This window comes from Acomys russatus, chromosome 24, assembly GCF_903995435.1.
Source record: "Acomys russatus chromosome 24, mAcoRus1.1, whole genome shotgun sequence".
NCBI lineage: Eukaryota > Metazoa > Chordata > Mammalia > Rodentia > Muridae > Acomys > Acomys russatus.
This window is the reverse complement of record NC_067160.1, coordinates 58,044,228-58,071,452: the sequence shown is the minus strand read 5'-3', so window position 1 is coordinate 58,071,452 and position 27,225 is coordinate 58,044,228. Positions and strand designations below refer to the sequence as shown.

The following is a 27,225-nucleotide window of genomic DNA, read 5'->3' as shown; positions in this document are numbered from 1 at the left end:
TACAGCTCCACCAGGTACAGATCAGGAGGGGCCAGAGGAGGCAGTTCTCCCACTTTTTCTGGTCACTGATTGGTCCTCCCTGACACCTGTCCTCAGCTCCCGCCTGCACTGAGCAGGGCTCAGCAGAGCAACAGCAGGGCACTGGCTCCCACTTGTCTGTGCAGCTTGCTCAGCTGACAGGCAACCTCAGATGGCATCTCACTAGTGTGTGCGTGTGCACGCAGGCACGTGCGTGCGTGCTGGAGGAGCCTGGGCAGAGGCACCAAGCACACCTGCACATGCCTGCTTCCTTACAGATGCTTACATGCATACATACCTGCACAACACCTGAATACACTTGTGCACAACTGTGCATGCCTTCACTTGCATATATAACTGTGTACACTTAAACACACCTCTGTACACACACACACACACACACACATCCACATTTGCAAGCACCTGTGTAAACCCTACATAAATGAACCTGCACATATACCTGTGTGCACTCATAAACACTACTGGTCACCTGCACATGGCACACCCACATACTTAGAATATCCACATGCACACACACACACACACACACACACACACACACACAGACAGACACACCCCTTCACCTACATACCCATTTAGCTGCACAGGCCTTCCCATCACCCTCCCTGAAGTGCTCTGCAGACGCCACCATCCCTGGGGACTGGGAAGGGCACCTCTGTTCCCTGTACTTTGGACTCAGAGAACAGAGTCATTCCCTCCTGCTTGTGGCCATGCTGCTGCCCCTCTCGAGAGGGTGACCGTGGCTGTGACCCATAGAAATGTGGGCAGTTCTGGGCAGTTACCTCACTGAGGGCACCATGACCACACAGTGCTGGCAGTGGCCCTGAACTCTCTGGCTTTGGTTTACCAACTTCATAATTAAAGGAACCTCTAGAATCAAAGGACATAGAAAGGTGAAGGTGACCCTAGGCAGGGCATCCTCTGCCTGGACCCTTCCGCTTTTCTCTGTCCTTTGGTTAGGCTGGACATAGCCGAAAGAAAGAGCCTGGCTCCTCTGTAAAACTGAAGACTCTGCCAGGGAGCCAACTGAGCCAGGGTGGTGCATGCCTTGGCCATCAAAGCTATAGCCCAGGATGAGGGAACATGGCACAAAATACTTCTGTAGAACAAGAGCAGTCCGCACCTGTTCCTCAAGCTGTCTGTACCTGGGGTAGGTCAAATGGAGGCAACACCTCTGTCTACTTCTGCAGGGTAGGAAGGCCTCGTGGTCTGCCCTCCAAAATGGGGTGCTGTCTGTCCCATAAGCATCAGTTTTTGCTCCCCCCTCCCCGCCCAAATCCTACAGTCAGGAACCTTCAATGTACGGCTCTCATGCTGGGAGCCAAGTGAGAGGTCTGTGATTCTGGGACCAAGTCCCTCATGCAGTTCTGGGGTGGGCAGTGCAGGGGTAATTCTGGTATGCTCACATCACTCCAGGCCACTGACCGGTGTCTGTCAGGGGCCACCAACCAGGTAGCCCGTGGGGGTGGGGGCGGCAGCCGGAAGCCCTAGCTGTGTCAGGAAGCTGCTCGATCCTCCCTCCTTAGGGCTGGGCCATGGGCCACCATCTCCTCCAGCCAGGGATAGGCTAGCCAAGCCCATGGGAGGGAGGGCAGCACTAGGCTTGGCTCAGTGCTGAGCTGAGGAGCCATGCCAGATCCCAGCTGCAGTGCCGAGGTGGGGCTGTGGTCAGTCTGTCTGGCCCGAGGTAGCCTCAGCATGCCTGAGTTTGGTTAAAGTGGACTGCAGGGGCAGGGCTAAGGGCAGGGGCAAGGCCTGGCTAGAATACACTTCTAGAATGGAAACTCCCAACAGGTCAGGTCTCTGCCATGGCCCTATCTTCCCTCACCTCCCCTAGCCGAGTTCCCCCTAGACCCAGGCCTGGGCATCTACCATTTTCCCAGCCTGAGCCTCAGCTTGCTCATCTCAGAACCAGAATAACTTCAGGGACTGTGCTCGAGATCTCCTGTCTCCTGTGCACACCGAGCATCTGGGCACAAGGCCCCCAGGGTGTTGACCCTTTCTGGCCTGGCATCCTGACATCATCACTCCGTGCTGCATGCAGGCTACTGTGAGTCCCTGTTGCCAAGTTCCAGCAGTTTCCCCAGCGAACACACAGGTGATGCTCAGTGAACACCAAAGAGCATCTTGTGACCCTGCGGGAGCTGCCCAAGCCCTCGCCTGCCCCCTTTGCCTAGGAGCCACACAGGAAGCAGATGTGGCTAGGTGCAGGATATGCTTGGTTCATGAAAGTCACCAACAGATCAGAACCCCAAGAGCCTGGCGGAGGGTCCAGCTTCCATGAATGCTTGTACGGGAGGCAGGGCAGGATGAGGAAAACCACAAGCCCAGGAGATGCCAACACCTTGCTTCTGTGGCTGCCCAAAGCCATCCTTGCAAATAAGGACCCAGCTAAACTGATAGCTACTTGGGCCCAGATACCCCTAACGCTCCTGGAGAACGTGTGTGGAGGGGAGGCACCAAAGGCACTGCCTTAGGCTCTGCTCTGAGTGCTGACAGGCCTCAGTGTAGGACAGCGCCTCAGAGGAGGTGCTCATAGCATTAAGCACCCAGATGAGAAGTGAGTACACCAAACAGAAAGAGCCTTTTCTTGCAGCCCCAAGTACACCTGGCTTGAGAAATCCAAGCCCGCCGATGCCTTGGCACAGAATGCCAACCCTAACTTCCATCCTCACGCTCACTAAGGAAGCCCACTAAGACACACAGGGACTCGGGGCATCTCATGGCACTAGCCAGAGAGGCCATCTGTTGCTGGGATGGCCCACTGCCACGTCGGGGCAAAGCTGGATGGCACAGCAATATCCTAACAACAGAAGTGGGTGACATATTTTGAGCTAAGCCCTGGGGCCAGGGTAGGCACCATCATCTGGTCTCTCATGACCCCAGCTAAAACAAACCAAAGAGGAAGGTCTGAGAACCAACCCACTATGGACATGCAAAGCCCTCTCATCTCTCCTGGTCACTGCCTGGCCCAGCCAAGGTGGCAAAGGGTTGGCACATCCCGTGTGGTGGCTGGCAGCCACTGGAGCAGAATTACCTTGCAAATATCCCAGGTTTACCCGATTCATCACATCACTGGCTGTTAAATTTGCTACGTCCTCTATGGAACACATAGGAGAGGCACAGACAGAAACAGAGAGAGAGACAGGTCAGCAAGCAGTGGCGGGGTGGGCACCCTGGCACAGCAGAATGGGCGCAGAGCAGCGGCCAGCTGCACACAGACACCGTCCACGCTGGGATAGTGGTGGCCAGTGCTAGTCACCTCAGAAGCAAGTCAATTGCCAAAGGGAATCTAGCCCTTATCTGCCAGGCTCCGGCAGGTAGCGGAGTTTGCAGAGGCTAAGGGGTACACAGGGCAGGTGACACTTCTGAGTGTGGTCACGCGGGCTGGACTTGGTATCTGCTAGGTGAATGCTGAAATCCACTTAGCCTTGGTGGTTAGTTCCCTGGACCAGCAGGCTACCCAGGGGGACTGTTCAATCTAGGGCATTGTAGGGACACTGCATACCAGTGCTAGGAAAGGCTCTGGATGGTCACGATATCCTCAACACCCTACTCTCAGTCTGCCCCGGACACTCCCCTTAGTGAGGTCTAGCAGTGCCTTGTAAATATGTCCAGAATGCCCAATGTGAGCTGCCGGCACAAGTCTCAGCCCCAGTGACCTCCGAGCAGCTCCTTCTACTTGGAGGAATCTCCAGAGTGATGAAAGACATCATCAGAGGGCAGGGTGGGCCTTGGCAATGGCTGGCACCGAGATGCCGGAGGAGTGGGAGAGGCACGGGCCAGAATAGAGGTCTTGGGCCCCTTTGACCTCATCAGAGGAGGCAACACCTCTAGAGGAAGGCCTGATCAAAGTTACACAGATGTTCCCCCCAAAAAATGGCAGAGAGAAAGGGGTTACAATAATCTGTTCACATAGATGTTGCCCTAGGGCTGACTCTGAACAACAGAGATGTGATGCCGGCCTCAGGAAGGGCATGGGATGGATAGAGAAGTGTGTAGGCCATTCTTGTCCGTGATGACCGGCAGGGCAGGGATGGGCTGTGGTCCTGCCAACTCCTTGCTTTTCATGTCTCTCATGAAATGGGAAAAGTGAACTTGGATCACTACTGAGGTCGTGAGCTTTTTGGGGAGCTGGCTTGGCTCTCCACTCTACTTTCTCCAGAGCAGCTGGGGAGAACTCGTTTGTGGGTCACTCTGAACTTTCTCCACACTAGCAGGGTGCAGACTCCTCTGTCCTTTGCTGAGCAGGCCCAGACGGCCATTGTGAGCTGGAGCCACCCCTGCTGTAGGGGGTCAGGCAGATGTGAGGTGCCTGTCAGCTAGCTGCCCTGCCTTGTGGCCTGCCCTTACCATAGCCAGTGGTGGGCAGCCCCAGGTGCTTCATCCGGTTCTTGACCAGCTCCGAGAGCTCCTGGCGCTCTGAGCGCCGGTACAGGCTGAGCCGCTGCTGGGTGATCCACTCCGTGGCCACAGGTGCCTTCCCTGCCTGCTTGCTGCTCTTGCGACTCAGCTTGCGGGCCCACTGCAGGCTCTTACGGCGCAGCAGTGGGTGCTCCACGGGGTTGGCACCGCTCCCGTGGCGGCCATGGGTGCTGCCACTGCCAGATGCAGCCCGTGTGCCCCAGGGCCCCTTGGCATCCCGGGTGTCCTCGCAATCCTCCATGTGCACTGAGATCTGGGACTGGGCCAGGCAGGAGTATGGCTGGGGTGCCCTGTGGCTTGAGGTGCCAGGACCTGGGGCCACAGTGTGAAGCCCAGCCTTCTCCAAGCCGTAACTGTGAGGCCCCACGTTCCCGTTGGTGGCCTCCTGAAATCCAACCCAGGGTGGAGCCAGCGCAGCCCCAAGTCCTGGGGCTGAGGGTGGGTCCTTAACCTCTTCAGGCCATCATGTCTAGGGTCTGCCTGGTCTAGCCCAGCATATTGTGGCTTCGCACTAGCACAGGGGCCCCTGTCCATACTGTTTCCTCATATGCAGGTGGGACACAGTCCCTGTCAAACACACCCTTGGGTGAGAGTCAGAGCAAACAGAGAGGGGGTGTGGTAGGCTGTGCGTGACTAAGTGGGCACGTGAGGTGGGGACAATGTGAGGACTCCACAGGAGGAATAATGAGGAGGCGGGGTCAGGCCAGACTACAGAGGTGCCTGCCACTCTGGGGGCTACAGTGTGACCTGCTGATAGTACATGGAGCTGGGCTTGGGAGAGGGGTGGTGCACATGGTGTGGGTGAGCCTATAGGTGATTCCCCCTGCCTTAGTTTCCCCCATCGTATAGGAGGATGGTTAACTGCTGAAAGCCCCCCACCCCCACCTTGAGCTGCCCAATGGCCAACACATTTTCATTTCCTGTCTGCTTCCCAGGATAAAACGGAAACTCCACATGGGGCCTGGGGGTGCTCACCTGGACTCCAAGGTCATGTGGCTGGAAAGGAAACCAAGGGCTGTGTGGGACCCGTGGGTGTGTTGGCCCCCCCACCTCAGTGCACCTCAGCCTCTCAAAGCCCATACAGACCATGCAGGGGTGGGGTGGGGGAGAGCATGCTGCCCACAGGTGGAGTAGCTGGACCCAGATCTCCCTCAATACCCCACCCAGTCCCCTGGAGCTCTGGGGTCCCCCCCCCAAGGTCACCACTCTCCCCAGAGTAGCAGCTGCCCTCACTGGAGCCATGTTTTAGCCACTTGAACCTGCCTGGAAGGAGCCCCTGGCATTCGTCAGCCCCACACAGCCCCACAGAGCTGGGCTGCAAGAATGTAAACCACACAGCAACAGGCACACACCTCAGAGGAGAAGACATGGCACTCGGTCCTATAGATGCCAATGGGGATCTCAGCACTGGATGAGCAGAGTTTCTGAAAGAGGCGGCCATAAGTACGGATCCACAGGTCGTCCTCGGTCACCTTCATCTGCAGTGAGCGGGAAGCCCTGAGCTGAGAGGGGCTACAGCAGTACCCAGAGCCCCAGAACTGCAGTGACCCGAGGAGGGTGCCGGGGCCCATGTCCTGTGGCCCTGCACGCCCGGCCTGCACTTACGGCACAGAGGTACCCGGAGCCTGGTGTGGTGTCGAGGCCCAACAGCAGCCTGGTGATGGTGATCATGTAGTCCTTCACGAAGGACTGTGGGGCGGCAGGGCCACGTGAGGCAGATGCTCCGGCCTCAGCACACTCAGAAACCACCTGCCTGCCATCCCAGCACATGAGGTCCAAAAAGGACCAGCACCCCAAAACGCCCAGAGTGGTACCAGGGTATCCCTGAGGGTGGGGAGACCTGCTGCACCAGCAGGAACAAATCTCAGGGGACCTCGGGATGGCCTGTTGAGAGCAGTGTGACTGACCAGCTATCAGCGGGATGGTGACTGTGGGCGCTGGCCCGCCTCCCTCCACATCCCGGCTGACCTGGTAGAGCAGTGTGTCCAACATGCTGATACTAAACACGCGGCCAGCAGCAAATGGCAGGCGGAACATGAAGGCCAGGTTGGACCCATTCTCTCGTTCTTGCTGCAAGGAAGGGGTCCTCTGATGGCACACAGGACTGTGGTCCCCAAAGGAAAGATGTGTACATGGGATGTGTGTATGCGTGGTGTATGTATGCATGTGTATACATGTGTGCATGGTATGTGCATGCATGCATTTTGTATGCATGTGTGATGTATTAGCATGTGTGCATGGCATTTATGCATGTGCATCTGTGCATACACCAATAGACTTCCGGACAGCAGATTTGAATATCCAGCTGTATCCCCCAACAAGACACTTTCAGGGCCGAGGCCTGGGGGGAGTCTGGGCCTCTGAGAAAAGAGTGGGACCCAGGACCTGCAAGATACATCCTGTATTTGGAACTCAGGGCCTCCCACACACTGAGCCACACCCCTAGCATGAGTCTCAGTAACCTTAATAATTTGACCTTGAGTGACGTTTTGTGATGTCAGGGGCACTGCGCATGTCAGCAGGAGGGGGGCATGCTGTGCGTCTTGCTGCCCTCTTCAGTGTCCACAAGGTTCCAGGCACTGGACCTGATGACCCATAGTATGGGTTTTTGGGAGGGGAGACACATTGCCACAGGTTTAGTGGCTCAGAACTTCATTTCAAGGCTCTGAATGTGCAAGTTTAATGGGGGCTTCCAGGGGCTGGAGTCAGGGCCAGGCGGGCCTCCTGCCCTTCGGAGCCTCTGCAAGACCTTTCCCCACCTTGTCAGCTCAAAGATGCCCAGAGTCCTCCGCCTGTGGCCGCTTCCTTCATCTTCAAAGGCAGCAGGGGGACCACTTCCTGTCTCTGACATCCTGGCTGTCACGTCCCCTTTTGATTATGTGGGACCAGCGTGGGCATGGAGGACCACTTCCCACCTCAAGCTCCTTACCGTGGTCCCATCTGCCAAGTCCCTGCGCCTGGCATCTGAGGACACTTCACACAGCATTAAGAAGCTTGCTTCAAGGAAATGCAGACTACCCTAGAGACGTCTGGGATAGCAGCATTACAGCTGGCCTCCCCGGTGGCAGAAGGGACCGTGGCAGGCAGACGTGCCTTTCCTCTCGTCCTTCTGTGCACTCCCAAAGCAGAAGAGGACAAGGGTCGCTTGAAGCGCTGGGTCAGTGACTGAAACAGTGGGGCTAGGATGTGTGGGCTTGAAGAGCCAAGTGTGTCTGAGCTACAAGATATGGCTGTGCCACGTGGTGATTCTGCAGTTGTGGTCACTGTCTTGCCACTATGGCGTGTGCCTAATGAGGGTGAACCCCTGTGGTAACTAAGGCGGTTCACTGTTTGCTACAAATAGCACCCGTGGGCCCTAAGGGCTTTGAACATTCGTCTCTTCAGTTAGTCTCTTCTTCATTAGTTCCCCTCTATCTCAGACCAGGAGCGTACGGTGCTCTTTGAGATGAACAGCCCTACAACGCTTGGCCCTCAGCGACACACAGGCCTTAGCAGGAGTGGGCGTGACTGTGGATTCTACCGTCACCAGGGAACCATGGCACCTGCAGTGTGCCTCATCTCCTTCCTTATCTCGTCTGCCCATGGCCCAGGACACTGTCCAGTGTGGATCCCAGCCTCTCACCATCCATGGACTCACACAGCATAGTGTCCTGACATCTGCCTTAGAGGGCCTGCTTGTGTGAGCAGTTACTGGCTGTTTATGTTGCCCTCACCCATTTCCAGGGTTGGCCCCAGGTGTGACTGTGTGTAGAGACACAAGCTCCGCTAGGACTCCATGTCTTGACACCAGCCTGGTCTGCACTTGGTCACACTGGGGGGACCCTGGGGCAGTGGTCTGAGTGTCCACTCACATGATCCTAGCACCTTTGGCTGTTTGGGCACACTCCAGAGACGGGGGCAGGCTGGGCAGCAGGAGTTAAGCTGTCATCTGGGGCCCTGCCCACCTGGGTTCCGCATGTTTCTCTGGCTCAGCCAGATCCCAGGATCCTATGGGCCACTTCTTTTGTTAGCTGCCTTCAGGTCACAGCTGTGCTCATGTGCAGTAAGAGACCCCAGAGCTTGGCTGTCTGTTCTGCCTCATGTCTGGAGTCAGGCTTGGCCCAGACAACTCCTGGGCTTTCTTCAGTCAGCCATGTTGGTCTCTGGCAGCTCTCCACAAGCTCGCTGGCCCAGGCTCCTCATCCACACCTGGCCTCCACTGCCCTTCCCCCAATGCCTGGGTCCTTGGCGCGTCCCTAATACCTTACTAAGCCCTTGTGTGCCTAAGTTCCACATCTGGCCCAGCAGATACACCTCCCATGGAAGTCCAACGTCAGAAGTGCAAGCAAGCTCCACCTGTTGTGTGATCTATGCAGGTTTCTCCCACTCTCTGATCCCGGACAGAGGTGGCGTCTGGTACTAGGTGGGCTGTAGGGAACTGTTAACAGTGCCCAGCAGAGAGGTTTTTACTATTGACCTGCACGTGCTTAGGGAAGTAGCCCCACGGGGAGAGCCTGTCTCCTTGGCTCCTACACGATGGAAGCCCGTACCCCCACCCTACCCCGCCCTGCTCCCTCCCCATTCTCCTGCTCTCTTTTGGCTTCTTGGGGAAGGATGGCCCCACCAAAAAGAGCCTACTTACCTTTTCCAGTTTAGAAAGAGCCAGAGAGTAGCTGTCCTTGGCACGGAACTGCATGAACCGCATGTTGGAAGGGTGTGTGAGCTCCGTGGTGATGCTGAGACTGGGGAAAAGCCTGGGGGAGGGACAATTGGGAGAGTCGCCCTCCACTCAGGGCTGAGGGTCCTGGGGTGAGGTCTGTGGACACTGATGGGTCCCACAGTCACAGCTGTGGGGTCAGGGCTGTGGATTCCGGTGGGTCCTGTGGTTGGGGCTCTCATGGTGGCTCTGTATCCATTTCTGCGGAGACCTCACATGAGGCCACCCCCATGGGTCGGGTACTCACCGGAACATGGTCTGCACATTGACAATGGTCTTGGCGTCTGCCATGTAGTCCTCTTCGGCACTCATGGTGCTCTCCTTGTCCACCACCACCAGATTGTCAGCATAGATGATGCCACACTGCAGCAGGCTGTCGAGGCTACTCAGGGCAAGGAGGAGAATGGCCACAGCATCACCCCCAGTCCCCTCTCAACCCCCCCTTCTCTCTAGCTTGGGGCACACTACTCATTTGAGGAGCTCAGGGGAGGATGGCAGAGGGACAGCAGGCTCCCCTGGCCACGGCTGTTCTCATCTTACTTGTCCACGGAGCCCTCCATGTAGTAGACCATGGGGAAACAGCAGATGGCCTCCAGGAAGTGGTGGTCAGGCCTGTGGGGACAGTAGGACCTGGAGGTGCCACCAACTCAGTGGTTTAACCTCCCCGTACTGTTGGGGCCCCCAAATCATAGGACTGAGAGGGGTCTAAGGCCAAAGTGTCTGTGCTGAGGTTATACAGCCAAGAACGGACCTTGGGCTCCGGCTGCCAGGCTTCTGGGGTCCTTGGACTGAAAGGCGCTGTGGTTTGGGGAATCCCAGTGGTCCTGCCACCTGGGACTCTCAGTTATGGTGACATGAGGTAAAGAAGGTATAGGAAACTAGAGGAAGGAGCTGCTAAGGCCACCCAGACAAGGGAGGTATGAGCGCAGAAGACAGCAGGGGAACAACCAGCACCCCCCTCTCATGTACACACGCACACACACACACACACACACACACACACACACACGCATGCGTGCACACACACACAAATACACACACACATGCGGGTGCATGCACGCATGGGTGCATACACATGCACACATGTGCAGACACATGCACACACAGACACGCGCGCGCGCGCGCGCGCGCACACACACACACACACACACACACACACGCACGCACCACAAGGACTGACACTGCCTTACTTGTTGTCAAGCAGAAGCACGATGGGGTTGAGCTCCCGGCGGGACCGGTAGTAGGCGCGCAGAGGCACGATGAAGTTGTAGAGCCCGTTGCCCGCTGTCTCAGCAGACACGATAATTAGCTTGTTCTTGAACCCGTAGGCTTTGGCGTCCTCGTAGCTGTTGTGCTTGCAGCCCTGGGGATGTGGGGGAACCCAGGCTGGGCACCACCCTGGCTGTTGGGAGAAGCTGGTGGGCCAACAACAACAGGGCCGTGCAACGCGTGGCACATGGGAGCCATGGGGCCACCGGCCACCAGGACACAACCTGCGGCGGCCACAAAAGTCAGCGCCCCCACAAAGCTTGGTGGAGGCCAGCCAATGGGGCACTTAGCTACAGAAATACAGGAGGCCAATCATGTGTGCACAGGGTGTGTGTGTGTGTGTGTGTGTGTGTGTGTGTGTGTGTGTGTGTGTTATCACACCGTACCATAAGTCCAAGTTCTTCAAAGGCCAAGAAGGGATCTCAAAGAAGACAGAGGGAGGAATGACAGGCATGCACTGCCTTAAACAATGACAAAGACCTTTGGAGCCTGGGGTGCCACCTGAGAGCGGACCCTGGCTCTGCCTGACTCTGGCAATGGGGCGATATAAGGAGATAGTCCTCGCGGTCTGGAAACAGGTGTTTGAGGGCGAGGGACACGATGGTCCTGACCTTACAGGTGGAGTCAGGCAGGGAAGGGTCTCCTGCACTGTTCTACAGCACGACCAAAGCACAATGCCACAGGAGGGTCCAGGGGCAGCTGTGGAGGCTCAGCCTTACCTTGTCCAGCCGCAGGCAGCAGAACGGGGCTTTCACAGGCAGGAGGTGGCATAAGGTCGGGGAGCTGCCAATGTAGGGTGAGTTGGGGGGGTAGCCCTTCACGTACCTGGGAGGAGACAGGGACCACAGCATGGCACCATGGTACGGTGGCCTGGCTCCCTTAAAGCTGCCCTTTACCTGGGGTATTCACGGAGTCACCTGGCACTAGCACAGATGGCTTACTGTCTCCCAGCTCCTGAACGCTACCTCTGCCTGGGACAGCCACATGACCTCAGGGACCTGAGTTCCCTGCTTCCCAGGCTAGGGCTGGGACAGGCCTGCTTGGCCCTCACCAAGGCCCTACAGTAGCTCAGGTGGCGTGCAGAGGGGCTACTTATTACTGCTCCCCCAGGAGCAGAGCTGGGAGCATCTCCCCCAACAGTCAGCCATCAGATACTCAGAGAGGGGGCAGGAGCGTAGCCTTATCTCACTGGAGAAAAATTCCACACACAGTATACTCAGTGCAGACATTTACACACATACACGTGGAAGAAAACACAGGAACAGATACGTGCATGCATGCACGCCTGCACACACATTTGCACACATGTACATGTACACAAACACATGTATACACAAGCAATAACAACCCACCTCCATGTTCTCTTTCCCTCCCTCCTTCCTCCCCTTCCTCCCTCCCTCCTGCCTTCCTACCTTCCCTCCCTCCCTCCCTCCCTCCACTCTTTTTGGAGCCTGGAAGCCGAGGAGAACACCAGGGCTGTAATCACCAGTCCCCTGAGTGATGCCCATGGTACCTGAGGTGATAAGATGGGTACCAGGGCCTGAGCTTCCAGTGGGCCAGACTAGCCTCTCAGAGGGCTGCCTTCCCTCCTCCCCAGCCTCCAGTGCCCAATACACAACATGCCATGCTTTAACACCAAGCACCAGCCACAACCCTTTAGCTCTGTTTCCACGTGCCTTAAGGGACACAGTCACAGGAACCCATGTACTTTCTGCTTGCAGGGTCTGGGAGACCCACCAATGACCCTTCAACTTTAAAGCAGCTCCAACAGGAGGATGCTCTTGATGGAAGTCAAAGTAGCTAAACTGTTGAGGACTAAGGTCCCTCTTGGTCTCAAATGGGAAGATTTGGCCTCGGACCCCCCAGCCAGGATGGCTACTTTGGGTAGGCTGGTTCCAGACAAGGCCTTACCAAATCACCTGCTGGTGACCGTACAGACCCTGACCCCAAGAACACCCACCTGAAGTGAGGTAGGTCATGCCCACAGTGCCCAGAGGAGCTGACCAGCGGGGAGATGAGCTCAGGAATGTGTGTGGGTCACTGCCTGGCTCTACGCCAACTGGTGCAGTAACTGGGGGCAGACAGCTCAGTGGCCCAGCAGGTACAGGGTTGCTGCCACCCACCCTGCTTATGTGAGGTCTGTGAGCCCCATTACCCTGACTCCAGCCTAGCACACTGGTCAGAATGCTCTCGAGTGTTTCCCAGGATTAGGCTTGGGGTGAGGTAGAGGACCACTGCTCTGACTCCCTGTGTGCTGGGACCATGGATTGCCATGGATGGGGCATAGCCAGCACTGGGTGGGGGGACCTGCCCCTCCCACGGAAAGCTGAGCTCCACTCAGCACTCACTCAACCACAGAGAGCCCCTCGTCGTCTGAGGGCGTCACCTCATCTTCTGACTGGTCGCTCAGTAGGTCGCAGGGCAACAGGGCTGAGCTGTCAGCCAACTCCAGAACAGGTGCAATGCTGGGGCGCCGGCTACCGGAGCCATTCTCCGTGGGCAGAGTCAGCTTGCCGCCGCCCCCACCGCCACCACCCTGGGAGGGCCGGCAATCTGTGTTCTGCAGGTCCATGGCCACTGTCCCTGGACAGAGGGGTTAAACCTGACCAGCAGCCCTTCCCACCCCACGCCCAGTTGTGTGCCATGTCCCTGAGCCTGTTTCCTCTTCAGGACAAGGAACACCCCACACATACCAGGGGTGGTAATGCTGAACAGACCCCATGGACCCCCATCCACACTGGTTGCTGTGTCTGATGCTGACCTCCTCAGGGTGGGAGCCCTTGGGCCTCATGGGAAACTGGTTGATCTGCTTTAAGGACAGGGCTAGGGAGTGTGGCCGTACAGGAGCAGCGAGACCATTTTGCTACTGCCGGTCTCTGTTGCTCGCACTTCAGTCCAGGGCTACTATGTTTGGGTTGGCGGTTGGCTCAAGGATGCAGCTTGTAGCCTCTGTGGGCCAGAACTGAGGGGTGGGCGGAGTCACTGTCTCCCTAGAAGGCATGAGGGTCAGCAAATAGCAGGTGATGCATAGAGGTTGGCCTGGGCAGCAGCAACCCCAACCCCAAACTCTTCCTCAGGTCTGACCACTCGGGTAAGCTGCTGCGGCAGGAGTGGCAACTTCAGTCTGAGAGCTGCTGGCACATGTCACATGTCACTGAGAATGTGTAGCAGAGTCAAAGTACGTGGTCCCTAGAGACCACTTAGACCGGGCATATAATGGGTGCTTATTGGTGTCAACTGGCTTTGTGGATCACAGCCTGGGCCTAGCACCACACGGGAAGGTCATTGCCCTGGAGGACTGGCAGGGGACACATGCCACAGGCGTCACCTTCTGAGTCTTAGCCCAACCCTGTCACTTGAACCAGTTCTGGGAAGGCGGCCATCCCAGGGGAAAGCTCTGAAGCTGAACTGTTAATAACCTCAGACAGTCACACCCAGTGGAGGCCAGAGCCTACCTCTCTCCAACGGATGCCCTGCAATGACAGACCTCCAGGGGCCTCAGCACAGCTACCACAGTACCCCACCGGCTCTTAGTTACCCAGGTAACTGATGCTCGCCAAAACTAGAATAGATGCAGGTACCCCAACTGGACAGACCCAAAACCTGAGGCCCAGAGAGGCTTACGACCGTCCAAGGAAGAGCTGAGCCTCAGGGGTCTCCTGCCCAGTGGCACCCTCGGAGGCCACCCATCCACCACCCGCTTGCGGCACCAGCTCACCCACAGAGGCGATGATGCTATGCACTGGAAGCCTGGAGGGCCCCTCGTAAAGTGCCTGCCCCGAGAGACCCCGCCTCTTCTGCTTCTCCTCCTGCTTGAAGATGAAGGCTGAGTTCTCCTCCTTGGTGATGTTGATGTAGAAGCAGGTGTCGGAGGCGGCCAGGATGTGTCGAGGCCCCGGGTTCAGCAAGATGCTCTTGTTTTCCTCCCTCTTCAGCCCAATGAGGCACACGCCATACCTGAGCAGACGGGGGCCACTCCTGGCACCCTGTGGCTTGCTCAGGCTGACCGCCTGACCGACTACTCAGTCCCCTCCCCAGGGGCCCCACCTGGACCTCTTGGACAAGCCCCTCACCTTGGATGTTGGGGACGCTTTGGAGGAGAATGACCGTGGCGGGCTCTTACACAAACCCCCGGCCTGGGATGCCCTGACTTGGCCATCCTCACCATGTGGGCAAAGCCAGGCTCTCCTGTCCTTAGCTGAGCCCTCAGAGTCCCCCTTCCCCCTACGCTGGCCTGACCCTGGCTCAACTCTGTGTTCAGCCCCACGTACTTCTTGTGTGCATGGAAGGCTGCGTAGGTGAAGCTCTTGCCCTCGTACTCCCGGAAGAACTTGCTGTCACCCATGCGGATGTGGTACACTTCATTGCCTGAGCAGCGCCCGTACATGCGCTGCCACTGCTCTGGAGACTCCTGTCCTTCCCTACCGGAGGAGCGGTGCAAGGGGGCTGTCACCCTCAGCCAGGGCCGCCCCTCCTACCCAACTGGTTAAATGCACCCTGCATCTCCCTGGACCCCCTTCCTGTGCCAGACCTCTGCCCACTGCATGCCCTCCTCCTCCAGGGAGCCCGCCCTGCCTTGTGGGGTTGATCGGGACGGCCAGGGCGTGGTAGTCGGTCTGGCACAGGGCACTCACTGGCCACGGGACGTGTGCACCAGCAGGGTGATGAGGGTGGAGGTGGCCGGGCAGATGCAGTTCAGGGCCAGCATGGCGTACTTGCACTCCTCCTCGCATACCACATGGTCTGTGGGAACTGCAGGGTCAGGGCCCACCACCCCTGCTATCTGTGGTTCCCCCCCCCCCACAGCACCCATATCTTTCTACATATATGAAGACACTCCAGCCTAGTGTCCCCTCGAAGTCCATCCTGAACAGCCTGCTCCTGCTCAGCATTAGTACAGGACCTCTGTAAGCTGCCCTTTGAGGCCCAAAGGAGCATCTGCATTCCTGGGATCACCCCTGCTCTACTCAGACGGGCCCTTACCTGTCCCTCAGGTGCCCATCATGGGCCCTGTTCACTTGACCCCTAGATGTGCACCATGGCCCCTGTCCATAGAGATTCTGCTCCCCATATACCACCCCTGGCTCCTGGCCTCAGACTGTGGCCCCAGGTGGAGGCTAGATCACCTGCCAAGGCTGCCTCCTGGTTCTCCCCATGCCCTGAAGCCGAGATCTAGAGGGAATGTCGTACCAAGGGGGAACTCTCCTTGAGCCTATGAGGGGATACACCGTTCCCACCCTCCACCACCTCGCAGCCTGCACACCCAGGACGCCACGGGGCCCCAAACACACCAGCAAATTTGACGTGAAACTTGTTTTCGGGCTTGAGGATCTGGACGTAGAGGGGACAGTTGGGGGCAAAGTCTTTCACAGCCCAGGCTCGAAGGATGGTCTGATGGTCCTGGGGTTGCGGGGGGGGAGTTTGTGGTTGCTGTTGGAGGGCCTCCTGCTAAGGGGGGCAGGCAGGGCAGGCTGGGGGGGGGGGTCTGCTGAGACTCACCGCGGCTGTGCGGTCCACCTCATTCCTGCTGCTGAGGATAAAGCAGGCCTCCCCGTTGTCCATCCTGCAGAACAGCGGCTGCTCAGTGAGGCTAAGGACCCAGACGGCCTCCCCAGGAGGCCCAGAGAGGCCCGAAGGATAGCCAAGCCGAGCAAGGACCTTGACAAGACAGCTGGCGCCCGGCCCAGCACGTGCTAGCATCACGTCCCACAGCACACTCCCGGGCCTTCCAGCACATTCTGAGCAGGTCAGGACGCCAGGAGCCCCCACCCCCCCCACCCCCCGCAACAGAGTCCAAGCTCAGATGCTGAGCAAAGCTCATGAGCCAAGCCTGCCCTGGAAGGCACTCAGGATTTCCAAGTTGTGTAATGCCAGTGCCCGAGGGGTCTCTGAGCCACACTCTGCCCCACACTCCGGCTTAGGGTCAGAAAGAATGGATCTTCTTGTCTCACTGGTGCTGATGACCTAGGCCCTAGGGCAGCTGACCTTACATGGGGATACTGTCTAGCATCTGGGGCCCATCTCCTGGGCTCCCATCAACCCTGTATGAAACATAGAACCTGTCCCCTCGTCAGCAGCCTGGACTTGGGTGATCACGCCTAGCTCCTTCCAGATTCCTAGCAGACTGGCTACAGGAACAGCTCGGCCCCGCTGAGGGCCAGTGTGAGAAACTTTTACCCCAGAAGCGAGGTAGTGAAGCCTCAGACCACCTCACACTGGCACCTGCACTTCCTTTCTCCTGCCTGCCAGCCCAGAGCCAGACACAGGCACATGAAGACTCATGTGGACTGGGCAGGACTCCAAGAGAGGCTGCATGCATGGGAGCCCCGGCAAGAAGGGCAGCCGCCATCCTTCTTGTCCTTGGCCCTGCATCACCTGCACCACACCACAAAGGATACAGGAACCTTCTGGAATGAAACTGTGCCATGACAGGCTTGGGGGAAAGAATCCCAGATGGTGCAGTCGCACATTCTAGCTACATGTTAGCAGCATGCTCTTGTCACCTCAAGTCACTCTGTCAACTTGTCTTTAGATCAAGAGCCACCCTCAGCCCTTGTGTCTTCACCACTGACTCTCTCGGCAGCCGTTTTTTCCCACCCCTGGTCTATTTTAAGCTCTCTAAAACCTGACAGAGAGAAGCCAGAGACTCAGAGCAGCAGAGGGAAAAGTACCCCAAGGCAAGACTCACAGCTGAGGCGAGACCACAGCTTGGCCAGGTGTGTCTGTTAGGCTGCCCAGCAGAGCCCAGCATGAAGGGATGGAGCTGGGTCCTAGGGTCCCACTCACCTGGGTCTAGACCCTGACGTTTCACCCACCCTGGCCCTGCCTCCACATGGGACCCCTGTCTGCCTCAGGCAGCCTTGCCTGTCATGGCCCAACCTGTACCTGGGAACTCCAGGCAGCCTCAGGCCTAGGTCTGGCTGTGCTGTCCTGGCCGGCACTCACTTGGCTCGCATGAGGTCTTGGTCCTTGAGGGCAGAGCCCTGGAGGTAGATGACCCGCTGGGACCACAGGGGAATCTGCAGTACCCTTCGCACCTGGACATCCATTTCGGAGGGACACAAGATGACCACATAGTAGTCCTGCTGGCAAGACTGTATGTCAGTGCCTCTGCGCAGGCTCCGGTCCCCCAGCCTGTACTGTTCCCTGGGTGCTGTCATTCCTAGCACCTCACTGGACCACCACAGAGCCCAAGCCAACACACACACTGGATATGATAGCCAGGGTCTAGAGTGCTCGGGAGCCTTGTCCAAGCATGTGGTGTTAGTTCTGTGCCAGAGGGGGAGTTGGGGCTTGGGGGCTGTGGGGAGGTGACTGCTCTGGGAGCCTGGAAGAAATCTGAGGCTCCCCAGGGGGTGCCCACAGCCTTACCTGGAGCCGGGGGTGGGCATAGAACTCATTCAGGAAGTCCATGAGGAGGTCAATCTTGAGGGAGCTCACACACAGGACCACATGCTTCTCTGTCTGTGCTCGGTGGCGGCTGTAGTTGCCCCCGGACTTCTGTCGCTCCATCCAAAGGTAGACAAGCTCTTCAAACTGTGGAGAGGGAGAGGTAAGCACGGACATCTGGTGGGGGACACAGGGTGGGGCCGGCTGGGGGAGCAACAGTGGCATGGGGCTGTCCTAGGTGGAAGTGCGGGGGTGGGGGGGACCGCGCACAGAGAGTAAAGCAGGCCTGCCTGCCTGCCCGCCCGGCGGGATGCAGGAGTGACCAGAGCAGGACCAGGAGACGGTGTGTGACACAGGTCCTGGGAAGTCCAGCTCGTGGCTTCAGAAGCGCATAGACAGTAGTGGACGCTAGACCTGCAGTCTTAGCTGCTCCTATCAGCTTTCCTGATGGTATCAGGAAACCCTCAGCATTTGGAGTTAGGGATGCCTCTCTATCATCAGGTTCTTGAAGTGGAAGCTCTGTGTGCGGTCCTTGCCAGGGGGCGTCTCCCTGGGCTGGGTGGGAAGAGCTGTGGTGAGGACTGCCAGGTCTGCCTGGGCCTTGTGAGCCGCGCAGTGCTGGCTCTGCCCACGGCCTCACACTGCGTGTGGCTCTGAGGCCAGGTGTCCGCTGTCTGTTCCATCTTGAGCATCTCGACCATATATGGCCTTAGCCCATTTCGGATGGACTGTGGCAGTGGGCCCTGACTGCTGTGTCCACTCTCATGGGTGATGTAATCCTTGTCTCACTTCCAAGCATCTTCATGAGGAGACCTGTGGCTGGGATGTGTGTGTGTGTGTGTGTGTGTGTGTGTGTGTGTGTGTGTGTGTGTGTGTGTGTGTGTGTGTGTGTGTTGTCTTCAAGACCTTAGGGCTGGGGAACACAGGAACCCTCTGCAGGTGGTCCAGGATGGGGTACAGCGGCTGGACACCTGGCTGGCTTCCAACCTCTCTCAGGCCTCAGTTTCCTCACTTGAAAAGTGTATGGACAGTGCCTGTTTTGCAGGGCTTTGGTCAGGGGCAAGAGAACTAATGAGGGTTGACAACGACTCCTAATGTCACTGTCTGCTCAGAGTCTTGAGATGGAAGCAGACTGGGGCAGGGGCGGTGTAACTTATTGACCTGAGGCCATCTTGCGTTATGGTGACTCCGAAATCCAATATCCATGGGGTCCTTGCAGGAGCCACTGAGGTCACATGGAGATGTGTACAAGGTAGAGGAGCTGGTCAGGAGGCCACCAGGACCGCGGCGACTACCAGATACTGGGCCTTGAGCACCCCAAGGCCCTCAAAGTACAAGCCCCACTGCAGCTTCCTGGCCCCCAACTGACCTGGCCCCCGGAACACCTGCTGCCTGAACGTGCAGACGCTGAGTCTCAAACACTCGCCCCCTGGGCCCCATGGAGGAGAATGAGCTCAGGGTCGGGGCACCAATCCAGAGCCTCCGAGAAGGCAAAAAAAAAAAAAAAAGAGGTTTAGTCCTACTTCATTTCCAAGTGACTCTGGGGCTACCGGGACAGGGGCTTATCCTTGCTTGGGAAAGGGACTGGGGTATCCAGAGAGAGAGAGAGTCCTGATAGAAAATGAGGGCTGAGACTCAGATGGCTGGGTTGGGGCCGCCTGTCTGTGGACCCATCCCTGGCACTGTCTTCAGCTTCTGCTAGGTCAGGGTATCGTGGACAAGCTGGAAAAGCCGAGAGATGAGAAGCCAGGATGGAGCTCTGCAGAGGGGGTAGGGCAGCACAGTGAGGGCAGGACCATTAACGAGTGAAGGCGGCCTAGGAATGTGACTTCATTTGGGAAAAGAAAGTGAGTGTGTGGGGTGGGCTGTAGAGATCAGGATGTGGCCTTTATGTCCAGAACCTGATGCTTCATCAGGATGACCACCAGGAGCCATGACAGCTAAATCCTGGGTGTCAAACCATCAAAGCCCACACTGAAAAAGCTGGAGGGTGCCAAGCGCAGCTAGAAGGAAGGAAAAGGGGGTAGGAGGAAGAGAGGGTGAGCGACAGAGGAACCGTCATATTCAGGCAGGTAGTCTGGAATGACAGTCTGTAGGCCAAGAGCAGCAGAGGGCCGGGAGCTGGGGCAGGGCCAACAGCATGCCTGTAGACCCTGAGAACCACAGCACCAGAGTCTGGACCTGTGGCCTCCACATCTGTGGAGGACTTGTGTCTGCTCCTAAGTCCATGGTATGTGGCCACCTTTCAGCAGTCCAGGAAGACACCCAGAGACTCTGAGGCACAGAAGGGCCAAAGCAGAGCCATGTTGGGTGTGATACACATGAACGAAGCACAGTTCCAGCTCAGATACAAGGTTAACTAAAAGAACCCAACAAAATTCAGCAGACTCCAGCATAACACTGTAAAAATATCATAGGTTGTATTTCTCCCAGGAATTCAAGGATGGGTATTTAGACAATTGTATACATTTTTAAATGTGTTTAAAAAAAAAAAAATACCAAGCCAGGTGTGGTGGTGCACACCTTTAATCCCAGCACTTGGGAGGCAGACACAGGTGGATCACTGTGAATTGAAGGTAGCCTGGTCTACACAGAGAGAACTTGTCTTGAAAAAAACAAAGCAAACAAGCAACAAAACAAAAAACAAAAAAGCACCATCTGTGTATATAAGACGTATGACCCTAACAATTTAAGGAGAAAATACTCAACTGGACTGATAAGTATTTAATTTAAAAAATTTCTGGTCTCAGCAAACTGGGATGAGAAAGAAGGTCTTTAAGCAGAGGAAGGGTATCTACCCAGCTCAGCAGGCTGTCACAGGGAGATCAGGACCGGAGAGGAAGTGTGGCACTGCCCCTCTTCAAGGGTACTGCATGGAAGCTGACCAGTGACCAGCATGGCTTGCTAGATCTATGTATCCCCACACACTGCCATTAGCAGTGCTCAGAAGCAGGAACGCTGTGTCTGCATGGGACAAAAATACAATGTGGCCCGAGGAAACAGAACAAGAGCTCTGCACCCTGGATAAAACTACAATAAAAGCTTAAGAAGGTTCCAGAGCTAGGTGTCATGGTATGTGCCATTAATCCTAGCACTCCTGAGGCAGAGGCAGAGGCAGAGGCAGAGGCAGAGGCAGAGGCAAAGGCAGAGGCAGAGGCAGAGGCAGAGGCAGAGGCAGAGGCAGAGGCAGGAGGATCTCTGTGAGTTTGAGGCCAGCCTGGCCTACACAGATTTGGTAAAGCCCAGGGAATGTCAGAGACTTGCTAGAAAATGCTAAAAAGCTAGTAAGACAGAACCTGGTCCTTGACACCTGTGTCAATACAGTTCTCATAGAAATTCTCACGTGGGGAGCTGGTCTTGAACCTCTGAAGCTGAGATTACAGGTGGGTACTACGAGAGCCTGGCCTGTATGTTAGAACTCTTACACAGAGCAGCAAGGACTGGGAAGCTCTGAACCAGAGGGGGAGGGTTGGAGACAACCATCCAGAGTATTCTATGCAGAGCCCCTGGAATAGAAGTGCTGTTGGAAGGCTGAGGTGGGCCCACCCCCATCCTACCGGTGCACACTCCCTTCTGAGTGGGATTGGCCCTCTGTGTGAAAAGCTAACTTTAAATTCTGCAAGAAAAAGAGGGTTGTGACTGAGGGCGGGACCAGTCCTTTTAGGCAAGACAGGAAAAAATGTGAAGGGAAAGTCTGGTGGATTAGACCTCATTAAAACCTGGACTGGCTGGGGAAGGGCAGAGCCCTTGAACAAGGCTCGGACCAAGGTCCCAGAGATCAGCAGCTAGGAGAAACAGAGCTCCAGGGCTGGCTGCCGGACACAGAGAAGCTAATGGGTGGGGGAGAAACACCTGGAAGGTCAGCGATGGGTGAGAGGACAGGACTAGCACACCCCAGGCTTTCAGTGCAGCTTCCTCTGGACGGGGGCAGTGGGGAGGCAGGCAGCTCTTTCTGGGAGAAGTAGGGGGGTGCCTGCTGGGCTTGGGGCCCAGTGCTGTAAGGCCAGAGATGGGACTGGCCCAAGGGCAGAGCTTAAGGCAGCAATGGTTGCAAGTTGCCCCTTGTGGGCCTAAAAGTTGCTTGGCTGTGGTTGGGAAATAGGGTGAGGTTCACCCCCACAACCTGTCTCTGCACAGGCTCTTCAAGGGGTCTTGTGGGCACCTATGACCCTCCAGAAGGAAAGCCCATGGGCCTTGGCTGCTCCTGGGCAGAACAGCACCTCACTGTTCACCAAGGGACAACTGCAGTGACCAGCAAACAGGGACCGCCTTCTCTGGCCCCAGTGGCCTTCCAATGCGTGTGTAGGACCCCCACGGATCCCTCCTGCCATTTTGCCACTCCTCAGAGTGCCTCCTGGCGGTCCCTGTGCTGACGACTCACCTGCAGGGGGAGAACCACAAGGGTCACACAGATCAGGATGACCACCAGGAGCTGGGAGGGCCAGATCTTGGGTGTCACATCACCGAAGCCCACAGTTGAGAAAGTGACGATGCAGAAGTAGAAGGAGGTCAGCAGGTTCAAGTTCCCGCCTGCCCGCTCCAGGTGCTGGATCCCACAGGTCCTGGAAACCCAAAGAGTGGGGCTGCAGCAGTGGGGGAGAGGGGTGCAGGAGTGGGAGGAGAGGGTGCAGCAGTGGGGGAAGAGGGATACAGAAGTGGGGGAGAGGGGTACAGGAATGGGGGAGGGGTGCAGCAGTGGGGATGCTGCAGCAGTGAGGGGAGGGGGTGCAGCAGTGGGAGGAGGGGTGCAGCAGTGGAAGGAGGGGCACAGCAGTGGGGGAAGCTGCAGCAGTGGGGGAGACTGCAGCAGTGGGGAGAGGGGCTGCAGCAGTGGGGGAGAGGGCTGCAGCAGTGGGGGGAATGGGGTGCAGGAGTGGGCGAAGAGGGTGCAGCAGTGCTGCAACAGTGGGGGAGAGGTGCAGCGGTGGGGGGAGGGGCTGCAGCAGTGGGGGGAGAGGGGTACAGGAGTGGGGGAGAGGGTGCAGCAGTGGGGGAGGCTGCAGAAGTGGGGGGGAGGGGTGATGCAGTGGGGGAGGCTGCAACAGTGGGGGGGCTGCAGCACTGAAGAATACTGCAGCACTTAGGGGCAGGGGTTGCAGCAGAGGGAAGGCGGCAGCAGCGAGAGACACAGGCTGCAGGCATGGATGGAGGAAGGTGAAAGGTAAGAGACTGGGCTGCAGTGTGGAGTGCGGCTGCCTGAGTTGGCTGCTGTGGATAAGGGAACAGGGTCTTCCCACCTTCCCTCCTCCTAAAGGCGCAAGGTTAGATCAGTCCTGAGGACCCTGTTACCTAGAACCTAAGTGATGCGCCCCTGGACACTGGGATACTGAATGAAGGTGTGGAGCTGGGCCCAGATGCACACCACCCACTAGTGGACCTTGCTCCCCATCCTGGGCACTGAGTTTAAGTCTGAGCCTGGGAAAGCTTCTAATCAGCAGTAAGGGGGCGGGGCTGCAAGGGTGAGAGGCCGTCCTTCAGGAGCAAAGGGGTGTGGCTGCAGCAGTGATGGGGTGGGGCTGCCACAAACAGCAGCAGCTGCTCCTAACCCAAGCCCTGCCAGCCTGTCCTCCAGGCCCTGCAACCACTAGCCCTTGCCTGAAGGATGCGGGCGTGGAGCAGAGCCACTCCACAGGCAGATACAGGAGGCTGGCAGGTCAGCCCACGTGACCAGAAGCCCCCCCCCATTCTAGGTGACCCTCCAAAAGACCCTGGCCGCTTCTAGACTCCATTCTCAGCTGGACATCCAACCAAAGGGTCCAGTTCTCCTCAGAGCTGCAAACACAGCTACAGTCCACTTTGCGACCATCTGTCACTGCTCCTTGGCCTTTTGGCTTGAGGTCTGCCCGAGGAGTGTGCTAGCCATGGCCACCTGATGGGACTCACCCTGTGAAGACGAGGCACAGCAGGGTGCAGAAGAGGATGAGCACCTGGTTGAACATGGCTGACTGTGTGCGCAGGATGGCACGGTGGAAGTCATTCTGCAGAGAACGCAGCCGTCAGAAGGCAGGGCCCACACATTCCCTCACGCATAATAGGCAGTGATCTGGTCACACTTCCATCTTGCCCTGTGCTGGTCACCCTGACCTCAGATTGGTCACAGGATGACACCGTGGGGGCAGATAACCTTTGACTTCAAAACTGTTGTCACCGTGCGACTGGAACAGGTCTGAGACAAGGGGACAGGCCAGGAGGAGGCAAGCCACCAGGGAGATGGCTGTAAGCCTGGCTTTCATTTACAGGAGACAGTACACTTGGGAATCCAGCGGAAGCTAGCGGGGGTGGGGGGTGGGGGGGGTTGGAACCTGCATTCTTCCGGCCCTGGTTTTGTGACCCAGTTCTGGCTGTGCTTGCCCACACCTGCACACCCTGTCCCACCTTCTCCTCAGCCCTGGCAAAGCTGTCTTCACAGAAAGAGGAAGCCCAAGGCTGGACTGGAATACATCACTATGGCGTGCAGCCTCCTGGCCCTGCCAGTGCGTGGGAAAACTGTTCTGGAGCTGACAAGGGCCAGCCCTCACTTACAATCATGTTCTCCAGCGCATGCTTGGCCAGCCAGCAGTTGAGAAACACGGGGATGAACAGGTTCCGCAGAGGTGGCCAGAAGACCTGTGGTGTGTAGGGGAGAGGTCAGGGGGGCACTTGGGGAGCAGAGCTCGGGGCTGGGGCTCACCCACCGTGATGATGAAGGGCAGCGTGTTGATCATCTCCAAGACGAAGGTCACATGAAAGATCTGCTCCCAGATGTTGCCCTGGGGGCCAGAGGGACCTCAGAGCCAGCGAGGGGAGGGGGCGAGGCCAGGGGCGGGGCCTCGGGACAGCCAGGGAAGAGGGCCAGAGGTGCTTCGGAGGCAGCGAGGGGCAGGGGTGGGGCCTCAGGGCAGCCAGGGAAGAGGGGCCAGAGGGACCTCAGAGGCAGCAAGGGGCAGCGGTGGGACCAGGGGCGGGACCACAGGGCAACCGGGGAAGAGGGGGCTGGGAGCTTGGGAAATGCGGAGAGGTAAGGATTAGAAGCGGCATCATGGCGATTAGGGGAGGTGCTGTGGAGAAAGGGCTTGGTGGGGAAGCAGGGCAGGGGAGGCACAGGGAGGAACTCACTTTGTAGCTAAGGTAAATGAGGAGCATGGTCTCTAAGAAGCTTATCGTGGCCACGATGACCTGAATGAAGAAAGCAAAGAGGCTTGGAGCAGCTCTGGGAACGAGGCCTGACTTATGAGAGACTCCGAAAGACCTGCAGGCAGCTAGGGCAGAGGGCAAAGCAGACTCAGTCCATGCCCTCCTGAGGCACCCTGTGGACAGACAGGCGGGGTGGGGGGGGGAGAACTGAAGAGCACCACAAAAGCCACCCTAGGAAGTGGAGGTGGCATTGAGGGGCGAGGCATAGTTGGCAGTCCACCTTGGGTCCAGGGTAGGGATGCAGCCTGCACTACGAGCATCTGTGGGGACTCAGGCCTCTGGGACAGAGCTGGGAAAACCCCTCAGAAGCTGGCCTGTGTTACTGACCCCCACTTCTGCTTCCCAGGAAGCAAGCAGGATGGGGGGCTTTCAGCAGGAAGGAGAGGTTCTAGCCAAGTGATGAGGAGTGGTATGCCCTCAGCAGTCTCCGGGCAAATTAAAGTTGCTAGGCCTTACTGAGCCTAAGTCCCTTGCTCACTTACTGAGCCTGAGTCCCTTGCTCACTGAATATGGGACTTCGGCTCTCTTAACCTGAGCTCTCTCCTTACTGAGCCCGTAGGAGCAGCCTGCCCTGTGCAGGGAGGAGAAGTGGGTTGGGACTCACCTGGATCACCCACAGAGCCATCTTCCTCTCCACCCACAGGATGGGAGCCCTAGGAAAAGAAGGGAGGTGAGGCCTGGACAGGGTCACAACTGCCGGGGCGCTTCCTCTTCAGGCTTCAGGAGAATGCCACCAAGGTGGAGAGAGACCAGTGGCCAGATGTGGGGGGACTGACGGTTGTTTAGGTCCGAATCTCTCCCCTTGGATGGTAAATACCCTCAGCACTGACGTCAGCCACTGGGCCGGGTGCAGCTGAGCGTGTCCCAGGGGACCGATTGGACCTGTCTACCCCTGCCCTGGCCCAGTGGGCCCGACAGATGGGAGCCAGGGGCAGACTCACCAGTGGAACTCGGAGGATGAGCCATTGAACGTGTAGTTATACTTCATGCAGCCCCAGCTGTGAAGAGACAAAAGCAGTGGCCCAGCCACAGACTTCCAGGGCCAGCGCTAAGGACCCTCTGCAGAGCCGCCATGGGCTCAGGGTAAGTGCAAAGGGCCGCCATTGGTCCCAGCTGGAGCTGATGCTCTAGGGCTTGAGGAGACTGCCTGTCTGCAGTGGCTGCGTAGGGAGGCGCTCTAATCAAGAGGCATAAAGAACACATCTGTCTGGAGATCTGGGCCCTACAGTGAGATGCTGCTCTGGAGAAAGAGAGGTCTCTTGCCTGTGCAGGTGACAAGCTCCAAGGATAAGCCCTGACCAGCCACAGACGTCCCAGGGTGGACACATATACCCTCTGGAGGCCGGAGCTACCTAACAAGCCTGCATAGTCCCTGAGAGTCGCAAGGAACGTTCCTGTCCTAAGGAAATGCATCAATGACTCTCATCCCCAAGCTACTTGAAGATCCAGCATCTTGGAACCAGCGGTGAGAGCTGTCAGGGTACAGCCAGCGTGCTAATTCTGCTCCAGGTCACCTCCAGCACCAGGGTCGACTACCACAGGGACCTCGCTGCTCACAGAACCCAGAAAGGGGCAGCTCCTGCCCTCTCCTCTGGCACTGACCTGCTTCTCACCTGAGCTTTTTTGGGGTTGCTGCACTCAGTACCCACAGAAGTCTCTGAACCAGCCGCCCCCCTCTCTCTCTCTCATCCTTGTATCTGACATCCATCTATTCATCTTTCATCAGCAGCCACTCATCTATCCATCCTTTACCTCGTCTGTGGTCCATGTGTCCATCTCTCCATCATCACCTAGTCTGTAATCCATGTATCCATCTATTATCAATCCATCCTCCTATCCAACATCTACTCAGAATCCTGTCTCCTATCTGCCCGGCTACTTCTGCCATCCATCCACCAGCTGTACAGTATCCACCACGTGCCCATCCATCATTACCCACTCTCCCTGCTTATGATGGTGACGGATACAACAGACTTGGGTCTTCTAGGGAGGTGGAAGCCGAAGTCCTGAAGCCTTTGGGACCCAGAAAAGAATGTTTAGAGTCTGTTATAGCATCTACTTCTTCTCAAACAACTACAGAGGCTTCTTCCCTCCTCTGGCCTGGACAGTGATGTCAGGTTTGTTCTTAACAGAACCTGAGGGTTTCTGGTCTGGGAACCTCAGTGTTCCTGAAAGTGGGCAACAGATGAAAAGGGACTTCAGTAAAACTTCGCACACTGGCTCCAGGATCCGGG

At 57.2% G+C, this 27,225-nt stretch overlaps 1 protein-coding gene across 1 annotated transcript in view; it reads right to left on the bottom strand.

The window, feature by feature from the left end:
* The window catches only part of Kcnt1 (potassium sodium-activated channel subfamily T member 1), a 46,579-nt gene that overhangs the window by 887 nt on the left and 18,467 nt on the right, over window positions 1-27,225 (bottom strand). The window contains exons 5-30 of the mRNA XM_051166476.1: window positions 25,933-25,989; window positions 25,596-25,644; window positions 24,914-24,973; window positions 24,493-24,567; window positions 24,341-24,424; window positions 23,702-23,796; window positions 22,200-22,380; window positions 17,801-17,965; window positions 17,375-17,511; window positions 15,929-15,992; window positions 15,721-15,829; window positions 15,064-15,172; window positions 14,701-14,850; window positions 14,148-14,386; window positions 12,778-13,012; window positions 11,149-11,254; window positions 10,351-10,523; window positions 9,701-9,772; window positions 9,408-9,542; window positions 9,086-9,197; window positions 6,433-6,534; window positions 6,070-6,153; window positions 5,817-5,942; window positions 5,440-5,460; window positions 4,393-4,723; window positions 3,077-3,139 (exon numbers count right to left, since the gene is read on the bottom strand). Of these exons, the coding sequence (XP_051022433.1) occupies window positions 3,077-3,139; window positions 4,393-4,723; window positions 5,440-5,460; window positions 5,817-5,942; window positions 6,070-6,153; window positions 6,433-6,534; window positions 9,086-9,197; window positions 9,408-9,542; window positions 9,701-9,772; window positions 10,351-10,523; window positions 11,149-11,254; window positions 12,778-13,012; window positions 14,148-14,386; window positions 14,701-14,850; window positions 15,064-15,172; window positions 15,721-15,829; window positions 15,929-15,992; window positions 17,375-17,511; window positions 17,801-17,965; window positions 22,200-22,380; window positions 23,702-23,796; window positions 24,341-24,424; window positions 24,493-24,567; window positions 24,914-24,973; window positions 25,596-25,644; window positions 25,933-25,989 (3,134 nt within the window). The remainder of the gene's footprint in view (window positions 1-3,076; window positions 3,140-4,392; window positions 4,724-5,439; window positions 5,461-5,816; window positions 5,943-6,069; window positions 6,154-6,432; window positions 6,535-9,085; window positions 9,198-9,407; window positions 9,543-9,700; window positions 9,773-10,350; window positions 10,524-11,148; window positions 11,255-12,777; window positions 13,013-14,147; window positions 14,387-14,700; window positions 14,851-15,063; window positions 15,173-15,720; window positions 15,830-15,928; window positions 15,993-17,374; window positions 17,512-17,800; window positions 17,966-22,199; window positions 22,381-23,701; window positions 23,797-24,340; window positions 24,425-24,492; window positions 24,568-24,913; window positions 24,974-25,595; window positions 25,645-25,932; window positions 25,990-27,225) is intronic.